The 15,686-nt window shown below is 43.0% G+C and overlaps 1 protein-coding gene across 2 annotated transcripts in view; it reads left to right on the top strand.

Moving 5' to 3' along the window:
- Positions 1-872: 872 nt before the first annotated feature.
- The window catches only part of slc8a1b (solute carrier family 8 member 1b), a 74,711-nt gene continuing 59,897 nt past the window's right edge, over positions 873-15,686 (top strand). For both annotated transcript variants that reach the window (XM_053682556.1, XM_053682557.1), the window contains exons 1-2: positions 873-1,153; positions 2,480-4,335. In XM_053682556.1, coding sequence (XP_053538531.1) covers positions 2,525-4,335 — 1,811 coding nt within the window. In that variant the 5' untranslated portion in view covers positions 873-1,153; positions 2,480-2,524. The remainder of the gene's footprint in view (positions 1,154-2,479; positions 4,336-15,686) is intronic.

The following is a 15,686-nucleotide window of genomic DNA, read 5'->3' as shown; positions in this document are numbered from 1 at the left end:
AACTGACTCGTGGGTTTTACACTGACTCATGCGGGCTTTACATGGACTCATGCGGGCTTTACACTGACTCATGTGGGCTTTACATTGAGTCATGTGGGCTTTACATGGTCTCGTGGGCTTTACATGGACTCATGTGGGCTTTAAACGGACTCATGTGGTCTTTACATGGACTCATGTGGGCTTTACATGGACTCATGTGGGCTTTACACTGACTCATGTGGGCTTTACACTGACTCATGTGGGCTTTACATTGACTCATGTGGGCTTTACATGGTCTCGTGGGCTTTACATGGACTCATGTGGGCTTTAAACTGACTCATGTGGTCTTTACATGGACTCATGTGGGCTTTAAACTGACTCATGTGGTCTTTACATGGACTCATGTGGGCTTTACATGGACTCATGTGGGCTTTACACTGACTCAAGTGGGCATTACAAGGACTCGTCTGTACTCTACACGGACCTGTTCTTATTTGTCCCTCTGGGGGAACCCTTAAAGGTCCTCTATGCTGTCTTACATCAGAGTGTTTTTAAAAGAAGCTTTTTTCTAACACTGTAAAGGCTATATGTTTGTTTCTGTTTGAAATCAGGATATCACGCATTTACAGAATTATCCGAGGTTCTTGAAGACTGTCTCCGTGGTGACTGAGTCCGAGTCCTTATCCTTCTTTTTTTTCCTTCTTTGGACATATTTATTGGAAAGAGGGGTGAGTTGAGTTTGGCACTGATCCCCAGTGCATCATGTCACAGAGAAAGGAAGAGAAAGGAGGAGGAGAAAGTGTGTGTGTGTGTGTGTGTGTGTGAGAGAGAGAGAGAGAGAGAGAGAGAGAGAGAGAGAGAGATTGACTCACTCACTCACTGAGTCTCTCACTCACACAGAGGAAAAGAATGAGGAAGAGCTGCTCTTCCACTCCGGCACATTTCTGTCATTCTCGGGTCTGATCTCACACGTGATCTGATCTAATCTGATATGATCTGATCTGAGCGGCTGTGTTAATGGGAAAACGGGAGCGACTCTGAGCCTGAGCTGTGCTGCGGGTTTCTTATCGCTCCTCCACCCGCCGTATAAAAGCCGCAAACCGAATGCGAGCTCGAGCAGTGCGGCACCGACCACGCGCGCTCCGTCTCCCTGCGTCTCCCTCCGTGTCCGAAGGTAAGACCTCAACCGACCAGCACCTCTTCATCCGTCCACTTCAACCGAGACCCGACCATATTTCCATCCGAATCATTCGTTCATTTTTTGTTTTGTTTGAAGTGCCGGTGCAAGACAAAAAAACCCTGAAAGCGCGAGCTTTCAATTCCTTTCGAATCGATCGGACCGAAACGCTGCACGTTAATGGGTGTATTTTAACGGGGGGACATTTCGCGCGCGCACTTTTATTTGTGGCTAATCTGTAGCGCGTGTCTGAATTCACTACGGATTGTATTATTATTTATTTAGGTGAAGAATGTCAGTTACGGAGCGCGAGACCGCGTGCGCTGTACTATGCAGATGCAGCCCCGGTAGCGCGTGCACAGCAGCACCGAGATCACAGCCAGCCGCTTTTTACAAACCCATTCATGATTTGGTGATTTTATTTATATTTATATTTATATTTAAATGTGTTTATTTGTGCATCAGTGCACGCGCTTTGTATCGGTGTGTAAGTGTGTGTTACAGTCTGGAGATCATCGTGCACAAAAGCTCTCAATGTGTGAAAGATGAATTGAATTATATTTATATATTTACAATTACATGCCGAAATACGAAATATAACTTCTACTAGAGTAGATTTGTGGAATGTAAATGTTGCTGTGAAAATAAATAAACAAACAAATAAATAAAATGGTGATGGGACAGGTTTATCTCACACGAGGATCATGTAGATTTATTCTTTTCTGTATCACCAAATGCATGTGGGATTAAAACCTTTTATATACTTTCATTATTTATTTATTCTTGCTATTTACACCCTGTAATCTTATCCACTAACAATGAAAGTGTTTAGAAGGTTAATTTTTTTATTTTATTTTCACTGTCATTTCTAAGTAAAACAATACCAACAATGGGATTTTGAGACAAGGGTGTGTGTGTGTGTGTGTGTGTGTGTGTGTGTGTGTGTGTGTGTGTTGGGGGGTATCTTTTGCCTGCAGGCGTATATCAGAGGCATTTCCCAGTTGCCTGTCCATCTATCCTCATGCATACGATAGCACACCGCCGTCCCAGGACAAACTCCGCATGCACTACTGAACGTAACACGGCGTATTCGTTTGATCATAAACGTGTTAAAAACAATTAATCGCACAAGTCTTTGTTCGTTATTGAGGTTAGGCGAGTCTCCAGACATGCTGCATTAACGGCGTACATGAGTCCTCATTGAGCTCTGCTCTCTCCACCATTGCAGCACTGCTTCACATCAACGCATCTCTTTACACCACATTCCGTTGAACCCTTCCCTGCACTCGTTCATTTCCCTCCCTTGTTCTCACCATTCTGCAGGTTTCCCAAGCAGCAGACGGTTCATTTTTCACCTGTAGCAGAACGATGAGGCGTTCAGAGGTTTCCTCGTTCCTCTCCACGGGGCTCCAGTGTCTTGCGGTAGTGGCAGCTTTGCTCTGCAACATCCATCACGTGACAGCGGGAAAGGTTCAAGACCACAGCTCAGACCATTCCAACAAATCAGGGACCTGCGGGGATTTAGTCGTGTGCGCCCCTGGAGTGATCCTCCCGGTGTGGGAGCCCCAAAACCCCTCTTTTGGGGACAAGGTGGCACGGGCCACGGTGTACTTTGTGGCTTTGGTTTACATGTTCCTCGGAGTTTCCATCATCGCTGATCGTTTCATGGCGTCCATTGAGGTGATCACCTCCCAGGAGAAAGAGATCACCATTAAGAAACCCAACGGAGAAACGACCACTACCACTGTACGCATCTGGAACGAAACGGTGTCCAATCTTACTCTCATGGCCTTGGGTTCCTCTGCTCCAGAGATTTTGCTTTCTGTCATTGAGGTTTGCGGTCATAACTTTGAAGCCGGTGACCTTGGACCTTCCACCATTGTTGGAAGTGCCGCTTTTAACATGTTCGTGATTATCGGAATCTGCGTCTACGTGGTTCCAGATGGGGAACATCGCAAGGTCAAGCACCTTCGTGTCTTCTTTGTCACTGCTGCCTGGAGCATATTCGCTTATCTGTGGCTCTATTTGATCCTAGCAGTTATCTCTCCAGGCGTTGTACAAGTTTGGGAAAGCCTCCTCACGCTTTTCTTCTTCCCCATCTGCGTCGTCTTTGCCTGGATCGCCGATCGTCGTCTCCTCTTCTACAAATACGTCTACAAACGCTACAGAACCGGCAAGCATCGCGGGATGATCATCGAGACCGAAGGAGATCGTCCTCTTCCATCCAAAGTGGACATTGAAATGGACGGGAAGATGCTCAACTCCCATGCGGTGGATTTTCTGGATGGGACTTTGACTCTGGACCTGGACGACAAAGATCTTGACGAAGAGGAGGCCAGACGTGACATGGCGAAGATCTTGAAGGAGCTGAAGCAGAAGCATCCGGATAAAGAGGTGGAACAACTGATTGAGCTGGCTAATTACCAAGTTCTCAGCCAACAGCAGAAAAGTCGTGCGTTCTATCGATGCCAGGCGACGCGGCTGATGACCGGTGCTGGGAATATTTTAAAGAAACACGCAGCAGATCAAGCGCGAAAAGCAGTTAGCATGCATGAGGTGCGCAGTGACATCGGTGAAAACGATCCCATTTCCAAGATCTATTTTGATCCCGGATCTTATCAATGCCTGGAAAATTGTGGAACCGTGGCGGTCAATGTGGTACGCCGCGGTGGAGACCTCAACCAAACGGTTTCGGTCGAATTTCGCACGGAAGACGGGACGGCCAACGCAGGCTCGGACTACGAATTCACTGAAGGCACGGTGGTGTTCAAGCCGGGCGAGACTCAAAAGGAGATCCGTGTCGGCATCATCGACGACGACATCTTTGAGGAGGACGAGAACTTCCACATCCACCTCAGCAACGTGCGCATCGTTCGCGAAAGCGACGAGGCAGATAACGCCGAAGCCAATCATGTGGACACGATTGCGACCCTCGGCCTGCCTTCGACCGCCATGGTCACTATATTCGACGACGACCACGCCGGAATCTTCACCTTCGAAGAGCCTGTGACACACGTGAGCGAAAGTGTCGGTGTGATGGAGGTGAAGGTTCTCCGAACGTCAGGAGCTCGAGGTGTGGTTATGGTTCCCTACAAGACCATGGAGGGCACGGCGAAAGGAGGAGGCGAGGATTTCGACGACAGCCACGGCGTACTGGAGTTCCAAAACGATGAAATCTTGTAAGTCACTTTTAATCTCTCGTCGAATTTCTGAAATGTTATGTGTGACAGAGGACCTGTGAAGTTCTTGGGTTCTGTTTGGGTGAAAATGACCTCAGAGCCTAAAAAGTGTTCGAAATAGGCTTAAAAATCAGGGTGATGTTCTCACTCCCACTTCCTCCATCTCATTTTTACAGGATCTAATATCATATGAAAAGCTTATTGAGTACAGTTAGGATGACGAAGACTCGGCTTAACCAGACATCCCCTCAAGTTCCAAACACAACATGAGGGTTAAAATTGGCTTCTGCTAATATCATTCCAACAGCGGAGCCTTCACTGGTGCTCTGTCATTTCAGGAACCATGCACGGATGAGTTTTGGACGAATGTCTGCATGTTGGATGTTGAATGTCTGTTCTCGTAACATCAGGGTGTAGCTGAAAGATTTGTCACGGAACACGAGGAAGACGTCGTCCTGTACCTCTTTCTAACGTTTCTTCTCTCATGTATCTGTCCATCTTCTGGCTGTTTACCGAGTATGCTCTCTGCTGCTGAGGCTCGGAGTCTGGTTTAAACACGTGTCGAATGCTGAAGAATGTCGAAAGTATCGTTGCAGAATCTAACGCTTCCATCTGTTTTGCGTATCAGTCTGGCCACTGGCTGAGGGGACCAGAGATCTGGTGGTTTTGGTAACTCTGAGAACGAACGAGGTTGATGGAGGGATAAAACGGAGGTGTGTATTTATTCTCATGTAGGATTCGACACGATGCTAACCACGACATGAGCTTTTCGCTAGTTTCACGTCCTAGGCTGTGCGGGTTGTGTTGTTTTCCGTCTTTGTGTTTCCAGATTTAGCGTGCACCTCGACGCTTTCTCACACGTTCCCATCACACCTGAGCACGACTATTCACATTCATGAATAAAATGATAAAGATCCAGTTACATAAAGGTCCAGGTAAGATATTAGCCTGATTATGAGTCATGGTTATAATTAAGACAGTTTGAAGTGGTTATGTTTTGTTTGTTTACCACTTTTGACGGCACGATAAAGCCCCGCCCACTCCTGCAGCTACGCAGTTGCAGAAACGGAGCTGTACTGCACATGTGCGAATTTGACTCGCTGCGCCGTGCTCCGTTAAATCAGTGCGGTTTATAAACCAGTTGGTTTCAGGTTATGAATGTGTGTTGAATTAGGATTATATTTATATTAACTAATGGAACTGTTCCTTCAGTGAATTCAGAGCAGTTTAGTCAAAGTGAGAGCTTTGGAGCGGACAAAAGTATTGAAAAATTGAAAAAATATTAATTTCAGATATTCAGGTAATATTCACAAAATGAAATAAAATGATTTGGAGTATTTAAATAAACATTTTCTGTAATGTCTGCTTTTCCTGGGAATCTTCGACGCTTCACTTTTGACCATAAAATCTGTAGTTTTGAGATTTGTATTTATTGTTCTGATTTTTAAAAAATCTAAAAACCATAATGTTATTCTGAATAATATGGATTTAAAGGTAAATCTAACACCTAGTATGTTTAAAATAAATAATAATAATAATAATAATAATAATAATAATAATAATAATAATAAAAACATTGGCAGAAATGTACATTTTGAAAGACACCGCAGTAAAAGCTTCCAAGCTCCAGAAATAAAAGACACTAATAATTTAATAACGTTTTTCTGAGGAGACGGCAGACTCGTAACGACACCACAGACACAAAACCATCGCAGGAAGTCGGCTCTGATATTATAACGCAGTTCTGATCTTTTATAAAGACCCTCTTTCTCCTTTCTAAATAAAATAAACACTGATTTAGTTCCAGTTATTGAACCTGTCTGAGAAACTCCCTAAACTATTAAAACCGTTAAAGCAGTTATGAAGATCAGTGAGTGGGTGAGTGAATGAGTGAGTGGATGAATGAGTGAGTGAGTGAATGAGTGAGTGAGTGGATGAATGAGTGAGTGAATGAGTGAGTGAATGAATCAGTGGGTGAGTGGATGAATGAATGAGTGAGTGAATGAGTGAGTGAGTGAATGAGTGAGTGGGAGAATGAATGAGTGAGTGGATGAAAGAGTGAGTGAGTGAATGAGTGAGTGGATGAAAGAGTGAGTGAGTGAGTGAATGAGTGAGTGGATGAATGAATGAGTGAATGTATGAGTGAGTGAGTGAGGGAATGAGTGAATGAGTGAGTGAATGAGTGAGTGATTGAGTGAATGAGTGAGTGAATGTATGAGTGAGTGAGTGAGGGAATGAGTGAATGAGTGAGTGAATGAGTGAGTGATTGAGTGAATGAGTGAGTGAATGAATGAGTGAGTGAATGAGTGAGTGAATGAGTGAGTGAATGAGTAATGAATGAGAGAGTGAATGAGTGAGTGAGTGAATGAATGAATGAATGAATGAGTGAGTGAATGAGTGAGTGAGTGAGTGGATGAATGAATGAATGAGTGAGTGAATGAGTGAGTGAGTGAATGAGAGTGAGTGGATGAATGAGTGAGTGAATGAGTGAGTGAGTGGATGAATGAGTGAGTGAGTGAACGAGTGTGAATGAGTGAGTGAATGAGTGAGTGGTTTAATGACTGAATGAGTGAGTGAATGAGTGAGTGGTTGAATGACTGAATGAGTGAGTGAGTGAACGAGTGAGTGAATGAGTGAGTGAGTGAATGAGAGTGAGTGGATGAATGAGTGAATGAGTGAGTGAGTGAATGAGTGAGTGGTTGAATGAGTGAATGAGTGAGTGAATGAGTGAGAGAGTGAATGAATGAGAGTGAGTGAATGAGTGAGAGAGTGAGTGAATGAGTGAGTGAATGAGTGAGTGAATGAATGAGTGAACGAATGAGTGAATGAATGAGTGAGTGAGTGAATGAGTGAGTGAATGAGTGAGTGAGAGAGTGAGTGAGTGAGTGAATGAGTGAGTGAATGAATGAGTGAGTGAATTAGTGAGTGAATGAGTGAGTGAATGAATGAGTGAGTGAATGAGTGAGTGAATGAGTGAGTGAATGAATGAATGAGTGAGTGAAATAGTGAGTGGGTGAATGAGTGAATGAATGAGTGAGTGAATGAATGGATGAGTGAATGAGTGAGTGGATGAGTGAGTGAGTGAATGAGTGAGTGAATGAGTGAGTGAATGAGTGAGTGGATGAGTGAGTGAGTGAGTGAGTGAGTGAATGAGTGAGTGAATGAGTGAGTGAGTGAATGAATGAATGAGTGAATGAGTGAGTGGATGAGTGAGTGAGTGAATGAGTGAGTGAGTGAGTCAATGAGTGAGTGAATGAATGAGTGAGTGAGTGAGTGAATGAGTGAGTGAATGAGTGAGAGTGAGTGAATGAGTGAGTGAATGAGTGAACGAGTGAGAGTGAGTGAATGAGTGAGAGAGTGAGTGAATGAGTGAGTGAGTGAATGAGTGAGTGAGTGAGAGAGTGAGTGAGTGAATGAATGAATGAATGAGTGGATGAATGAGTGAGTGAATGAGTGAGTGAATGAGTGAGTGAGTGAATGAGTGAGTGAATGAATGAATGAATGAGTGGATGAATGAGTGAGTGAGTGTGAGTGAATGAGTGAGTGAGTGAATGAGTGAGTGAATGAGTGAATGAGTGAGTGAATGAGTGAGTGAATGAGTGAGTGAATGAATGAATGAATGAGTGAATGAGTGAGTGAATGAATGAATGAGTGGATGAATGAGTGAGAGAGTGAATGAGTGAGTGAATGAGTGAGAGAGTGAGTGAATGAGTGAGTGAATGAGTGAGTGAGAGAGTGAGTGAATGAGTGAGAGAGTGAGTGAATGAGTGCGTGAATGAGTGAGAGAGTGAGTGAATGAGTGAGTGAATGAGTGAGAGAGTGAGTGAATGAGTGAGTGAATGAGTGAGAGAGTGAGTGAATGAGTGAGTGAATGAGTGAGTGAGAGAGTGAGTGAATGAGTGAGAGAGTGAGTGAATGAGTGAGTGAATGAGTGAATGAGAGTGAGTGAATGAGTGAGTGAATGAGTGAGTGAGAGAGTGAGTGAATGAGTGAGAGAGTGAGTGAATGAGTGAGTGAATGAGTGAGTGAGAGTGAGTGAGTGAGTGAATGAGTGAATGAGTGAGAGAGTGAGTGAATGAGTGAGTGAGTGAATGAGTGAATGAGTGAGAGAGTGAGTGAATGAGTGAGTGAATGAGTGAGTGAATGAGAGAGTGAGTGAGAGTGAGTGAATGAGTGAGTGAGAGAGTGAGAGAGTGAGTGAATGAGAGAGTGGGTGAGTGAGTGAGTGAATGAGTGAATGAGTGAGTGAATGAGTGAGTGAGTGAGTGAATGAGTGAGTGAATGAGAGAGTGAGTGAGAGTGAGTGAATGAGTGAGTGAGAGAGTGAGAGAGTGAGTGAATGAGAGAGTGGGTGAGTGAGTGAGTGAATGAGTGAATGAGTGAGTGAATGAGTGAGTGAGTGAATGAGTGAGTGAATGAGTGAGTGAGAGAGTGAGTGAATGAGAGAGTGAGTGAATGAGTGAGTGAATGAGAGAGTGAGTGAGAGTGAGTGAATGAGTGAGTGAGAGAGTGAGAGAGTGAGTGAATGAGAGAGTGGGTGAGTGAGTGAGTGAATGAGTGAATGAGTGAGTGAATGAGAGAGTGAGTGAGAGTGAGAGAGTGAGTGAATGAGAGAGTGGGTGAGTGAGTGAGTGAATGAGTGAATGAGTGAGTGAATGAGTGAGTGAGTGAATGAGTGAGTGAATGAGTGAGTGAGTGAGTGAATGAGAGAGTGAGTGAATGAGTGAGTGAATGAGAGAGTGAGTGAGAGTGAGTGAATGAGTGAGTGAGAGAGTGAGAGAGTGAGTGAATGAGAGAGTGGGTGAGTGAGTGAGTGAATGAGTGAATGAGTGAGTGAATGAGAGAGTGAGTGAGAGTGAGTGAATGAGTGAGTGAGAGAGTGAGTGATTGAGTGAGTGAGAGAGTGAGTGAATGAGTGAGTGAATGAGTGAGAGAGTGAGTGAGTGAGAGAGTGAGTGAATGAGAGAGTGAGTGAATGAGTGAGTGAATGAGTGAGTGAGTGAATGAGTGAGTGAATGAGTGAGTGAGTGAGTGAATGAGAGAGTGAGTGAATGAGTGAGTGAATGAGAGAGTGAGTGAGAGTGAGTGAATGAGTGAGTGAGAGAGTGAGAGAGTGAGTGAATGAGAGAGTGGGTGAGTGAGTGAGTGAATGAGTGAATGAGTGAGTGAATGAGAGAGTGAGTGAGAGTGAGTGAATGAGTGAGTGAGAGAGTGAGTGATTGAGTGAATGAGAGAGTGAGTGAATGAGTGAGTGAATGAGTGAGAGAGTGAGTGAGTGAATGAGTGAGTGAATGAGTGAATGAGTGAGTGAGAGAGTGAGTGATTGAGTGAATGAGAGAGTGAGTGAATGAGTGAGTGAATGAGTGAGAGAGTGAGTGAGTGAATGAGTGAGTGAATGAGTGAGTGAGTGAGAGAGTGAGAGAGTGAGTGAATGAGAGAGTGAGTGAATGAGTGAGTGAGTGAATGCTTTAATTGTCGGTGTGTCTGCTATTTTAATGAACGCTGTTGTCCTGCGAGCTTCTGACCGCTGTGTTGAAGTAAAAACTCTTGTTTTGCACTTGGAGAATAAATTCTCACGTCTCTGTCCATTCATCTTACAGCCTTTCGCACGCGGTGTCCTCACTGTAAGGCTGTTTTTAGGAAAATATCAGATCTTTACTGTAATTGAACATAAATCTATCAACTGATTTCTGTTGCTTTCTGCACAAAACGTCAGCCAATGAGTTTTAAGAATTTTTTTCTCCTCCTTGCATTGCGCAGTCCTAACTGTACATGTCCGTAATATTGCTGTGTTTTGTTCAGAAATAAAGAAAAAATAATCTATCATTTTGGTTACGAACATTAAATATTTAGATCTGAACGTTTGGCTGCGTCCGCATTAATCCGGATATATATTTGAAAACGCATCTGGCCGCCTCTCCACACCCAGACGCCATTTTTTCCATCAAAAACGAAACTTCTTTGAAAACACTCACCCAAGTGCATGACCTTAAACACGCCTTGTAGTGCGCACTGAGAAAACGGAGATATCTGAAAACGATGAGGTATTTTTAGTCATGTGACCCATTCGGTTGGAATCAAACAAGACGGTGGACGATGTTGTGCTGCGGTTGTTGCGCCCGATATCCAGTTTGATAGCGTTGTTGAAGATTCACGTCGCTTTCTACAACCTTCAGATTTCATGTTTACGTAAACGCGGACGGAACCGGGGTCGGGTTTTTCCGCGCGTGCGGTACGAGGAAGTGTGCGTTTCAGTGTGGACGAGCGATTTTTGGAAAACGCCAGTGTAGACACGAGCGTTTTAAAAAAACTAAATACAGTTTTCAGATTTTTTTTTCCAGATTAACGTCTTTGTTTACAGACACGGTGAAAGATTTTTTTATCAGGTTTTTTTGTGTTCCTACACAATTTTTTTTAAACAAGTGATATTTCCACAAAGTGAAAATTCATATGAAATTCAATTTTAAGTAATAGTAATGTTTAAAGAACATTATTTTAAATAATTTACACATGAAAGGATGAATTTTTTTTTTTAGATATATATCATCACTTCACAATATATATATTTTTTAACTTCCCTTTGTGACGACCCCCTGTATTTACTTTGATGAGTCATCTTTAGCTAACTCGCTGACGTAATCGTGTGTAAAGGGGTGAACCGGAACAGACGATCTGCTACAGAAGCTGAACCGGTTCATGTTTAGAAAACCAGCGTGGCTGAGGGTTTTATTGATTATTTATGTAATGAAATACCTGACTGTAATCCGCATCGTTGATGACGTCTGCACCAGAGTGCTGCGATTATTTAAACGACGACTTCATCCACGTTCTAAACTCCGTCTAGTCGTCTCTTGTCCTGATTTCTGGGACGTGTGTAAGACAAGTGTAGCGACGGAGCGAACGTGAGCCGTGTGTTTTAAGGCAGATTCGAAGCAGATGTTGAGGGTCAGACTTTCCGGGGCCTGTTGGGCCGCTGCATATTTTCCATGGTGCAGTGCTGCGAGTGCCGTTAAGTGGATTTTAATAACACTCCTCTAATGAAATGATGGAGGGACCGAAGGACGCAGGGATGGTGGCGAGAGGAAACGCGTCCTGCAGCCGTAGCAGCGTCTCCGGATGGTCGCTTTCTTTTAAAAAGGAAGAAAAACAGCTCGAATGTGATGTGTTTGGATATTAAACGATTCCGGAACGTATAATTACAACATTATCTCATGTTTCTGGAATATGAATTCAGAGCGCAGGCGGAATATGTGATACAACCTCACATTACCGCCAGTCCTGCGTCTCAGACCTGTAAAAGCGTTCATGATTTCCATCTATATATTATTTATTTTTTAATTCCTTCCTTCTTCTCGGGGAAAAAAAACCCCACGGTATGAATTTTTGTTAAAGAGCAGAAAAATTCCCTACTAAACCCTATTAAGCTGTTCAACGTCACAGATGTGGCAGATGTGTAGATAAAACAAGTGCACATTCATCTTTTTGTGACACGTCCTTGAGGTTTTTTCCACTGTGCACCACTTTATTCGCCGAGCCGTTGCTTTTTGTACACACGCTGACGATCAGATCGAACTCTTTATGTTTATGGAGGTTTATGGAGGTTGGAAAAGTCTGATCAAAACAAGCCTGGGTTCAATATCTAAGTGTTATATGACAGGATTAAATATCTAAGCGAAGATAAGATAAGGAAAACTTTTATTACCGCGTCATGTGGAAGCGCCACAGCGGCATATGATTAAGAGTAAAAAGAAGTGAGGTAGAAATAAATAAATATATATATATATAAATACAAATCTGCAGAATGAAATATACACGGTGATAGAAAAGAACATCCGAATGTGTGACGGAAGTTTAGAGCTTATACGCAGGTTGTTGTGTAATGTACACGCTGAACACATACACACAGTAAATCGTACACACGCAGTACGTACTGACTCTGTACAGACACCAGTTCATTGTGTTATTGCTCTGGGAATTCTGTTCACCTTGTACATTACACAATAAAGCGAGTGAGCGCGGGAAGAGTGTCAGGACGGACTGATCTGCGTGTAGAGACCACAGGGATTATATCTCCTTCTCCGCAGTAGTTAGAGGAACACTGAGTTCCTGTAGCGTGTAAGTGCAGGTGCTTCTGTGCTTTATTCTGGTCTGTTTACATTTTTTCGACTTTTCTGCTGATATTAATACAGATTACGTGCGTCACCTCATCAGGGTTTTGTGCTGAAACACGGAAGCAGTTCTCACACACGTTCGGGTAAAAAAAGAAAAGCAAGACGCTAAACGAGGGCCGGTTGGATCCGTGTTCGGAGGACGAGGCTAATTAAACCACGGCTGTTAGCTGGTGTTGAGGCTGAGGCATGATCTGGGTTTGATGATATGCGTGGTAGATGACCCGAGCTATTAAAGTGTCCATTTTCCTGTTAGAGGGAAGCTAATAAGCATGAGTGTGTAAAACGTCCCTAAACTAGCTCTGCTGCTCGAGCGTGTAAGATGTGTAAGCGTGAAAGAGGACGTCTCGGCCGGCATTTCATACGTTGCGATTAAACCGAATCTCCTATACACTCACTGTGTACGACTGTGCGTTTAATCATATTATAACCTGTGTTTGTTATATCCTAGTCCGCCTTTAGAACAACATGACAATGCATGCTGAATCTGATTTACTGTACTACTGCAAACTTCAGACCAGCTATAAAGAATTCTGTGTATTTTTGCAAAGCGGTATCGAAGTTGTTCGACGCTGCATTTAGCGCGCTTCCCATACTGTTATGCTCTCGTTCCCTTCTCAGGGAACAGGGTTACATGCGCAACCCCGACGTTTACATGATGTCAGTCTTTCACACTGTGCACGTCCGTACAGTAAAGTGCGTAAGCTCTTCGTTGTCGCTAGTCAACCACGCTCCATTCAACTACGTCACATTCAAAAGAGCTTCGAAGATCTTTAATTAAATAAATGATCATGTAATAAATCCTTGCTATTTAAAATAAATAAATAAATAAATAAACGACCCCCCCCCACACCTCTGACATTACTCTAAATTTTTCAATCATTTTAAAAGGATACGAATCTACCCGTAGATCTATTTACACAAACAGACACATAGCGGTACTGCCACTGCTCGCGCGAGTTCTCCCCAGAGCCGGTGAACGCATCTGAAGAAGAGCGCTGATGATTGCAATGTTGACCAATCCATGTTTACATCGAAACAGAGGTGAACAGGAGCTAGTTTACAATCCACGTTGTATTGAGGGGAAACAGCAAAATGGTGCCATGGGGGGTTTTTTACGTGCTATTAAAAGCCCGGCGCCATTTTTATTTTTATGTGCTTAAAAGGGAGCGGAACCTAAAAAAATGCCACCATATTTTTTAAGTGCTTGAGGGGATCCGCTAAAACAGAACCAAAAAGTGCTCAAATTATCACCAGTTGAGACGTTAAACTAGCAACCAACACAAAAAATATAGCGTACGTTTTATCTTACACACTTTCGGTCAATTAGAACAAAAATAACTCTAAATTGGCGGTATAACATTTGTTCCCTGATTAACAAGCCACCAGGTCCTGAAGTTCCAGGTCCTGAAGTTCCAGGTCCAGAAGTTCCAGGTCCTGAGGTTCCAGGTCCTGAGGTTCCAGGTCCTGAGTTCCAGACAGCTCAGAACTATATGTATGCAGTTATATGTACTCATACTCAACTACAATGAATTATTATTATTATTATTATTATTATTATTATTATTATTATTATCAGTTGTAAAATAATAATTTAAAACATGATTATGTTGGTGAAAACATTATGTTGAATCAATGTACAGATCTTGGCAAAAAAACTTTGATTTATGAGTATTTTTTGACCTTTCCACAACTATTTAGCATCGATCGTTGTTTAATCGTTGTCTCAACGTTGAAATGATAACATTATTTCAACCGTATGTCAACGTTGAAGGTCGGTCAGGTACCGGCTGGGATACTGGGGTACTGGGGTACTGGGATTCTGGCGTTCCGTATTCCAGCTGTCATAAAATGTATAATTCTTCTACACCAACTCACAGTCACTGGTCTTTCTTATCTCTTATTAGCTGAGTTTAATTTGTGTATAAATTGATGTAAAAAGAACAACATCTTATCCCTCTGTTCCACGTGCGAGTTAGCAAAATGAATCTTTTTTGTAAATAAATAAAACAGACTCCTCTTGGACACTAACACTGATTGTATACATTTGAGTATTTCGGTCACATTTGTTAACACGCCTCTAAAATGACATTTTGTGCTTCTGAAACTTACTCGGAGACACGGCTACGTACGAGCTCGGTTTGTGATGTCACAACATGGCTTAAATCAGTGACACCTGATATGCAGAATATTTTGGGATAAGTCAGTATCAGACAGTCTTGTGACCTAACTAATAAGAGTGATGTACTGTGGTTGTCATGGTAACATTGTTATTGTCAGGGTAACGGTATAGTTTGATAGATTTAGCTGCTGTTAAGTAAATCAGTAAAAGTGAAAATTAGGATGTGTGAGACCCTTGATCTTTAACAAGCCAGCTAGCTGTAATTAATCTTCATGTGATGAATATTTATAGAATATTTTTGCATTTTTAATGAGGGTAAAGTTGTAGAGTTGTATGTTACTGGGCTGTGTTAATGGTTGTTATTATATTTCTCAGCATTAAAAATATTTTTGTAAACGTATTATTATACACAGATTAGCTGTACTTTAAACCCGGGCATTGAAAGCCTCATATGATCATAGCATCAGATTTGAAGAACTCTAAACTGGGAGGCAGTGATTAGAACCGGATGCACCTGTTCTACACACACACACACACACACATACCTACATAATGAGTATAAAGGAGCACACCTATGCCAGGTAGAAAGATCAGGTACATTTATTCTGTTTCAGAAATATTAAATACCAGATTAGACTTAAGAGCTGCTGGACTCTGGCTTCTGATTGGTCAGGAGGTGTCCATTAATTTTGTAACAGAAGCTCTGGCAGGAATTGAGGAAGTTGCACTCATGATCATTTTAAAGGTATAAAGTGTGACAGGAGTGTGTGAGGAGTGTGTGAGGAGTATGGAGAGTGTGAGGAGTGTGTGAGGAGTGTGTGGGGAGTATGGGGAGTGTGTGGGGAGTGTGTGAGGAGTGTGAGGAGTGTGTGGGGAGTGTGTGAGGAGTGTGAGGAGTGTGAGGAGTGTGTGGAGTGTTTGGGGAGTGTATGAGGAGTGTGTGAGGAGTGTGTGGGGAGTGTGAGGAGTGTGTGGAGTGTGTGGGGAGTGTGTGGGGAGTGTATGAGGAGTGTGTGAGGAGTGTGGGGAGTGTGTGAGGTGTGTGGGGAGTGTGTGGGGAG

This window comes from Ictalurus punctatus, chromosome 9 (assembly GCF_001660625.3).
Source record: "Ictalurus punctatus breed USDA103 chromosome 9, Coco_2.0, whole genome shotgun sequence".
In the NCBI taxonomy this organism is placed as follows: domain Eukaryota; kingdom Metazoa; phylum Chordata; class Actinopteri; order Siluriformes; family Ictaluridae; genus Ictalurus; species Ictalurus punctatus.
Note: the sequence above shows the minus strand (reverse complement) of the source record. Positions and strands in the feature narration are given on the sequence as shown.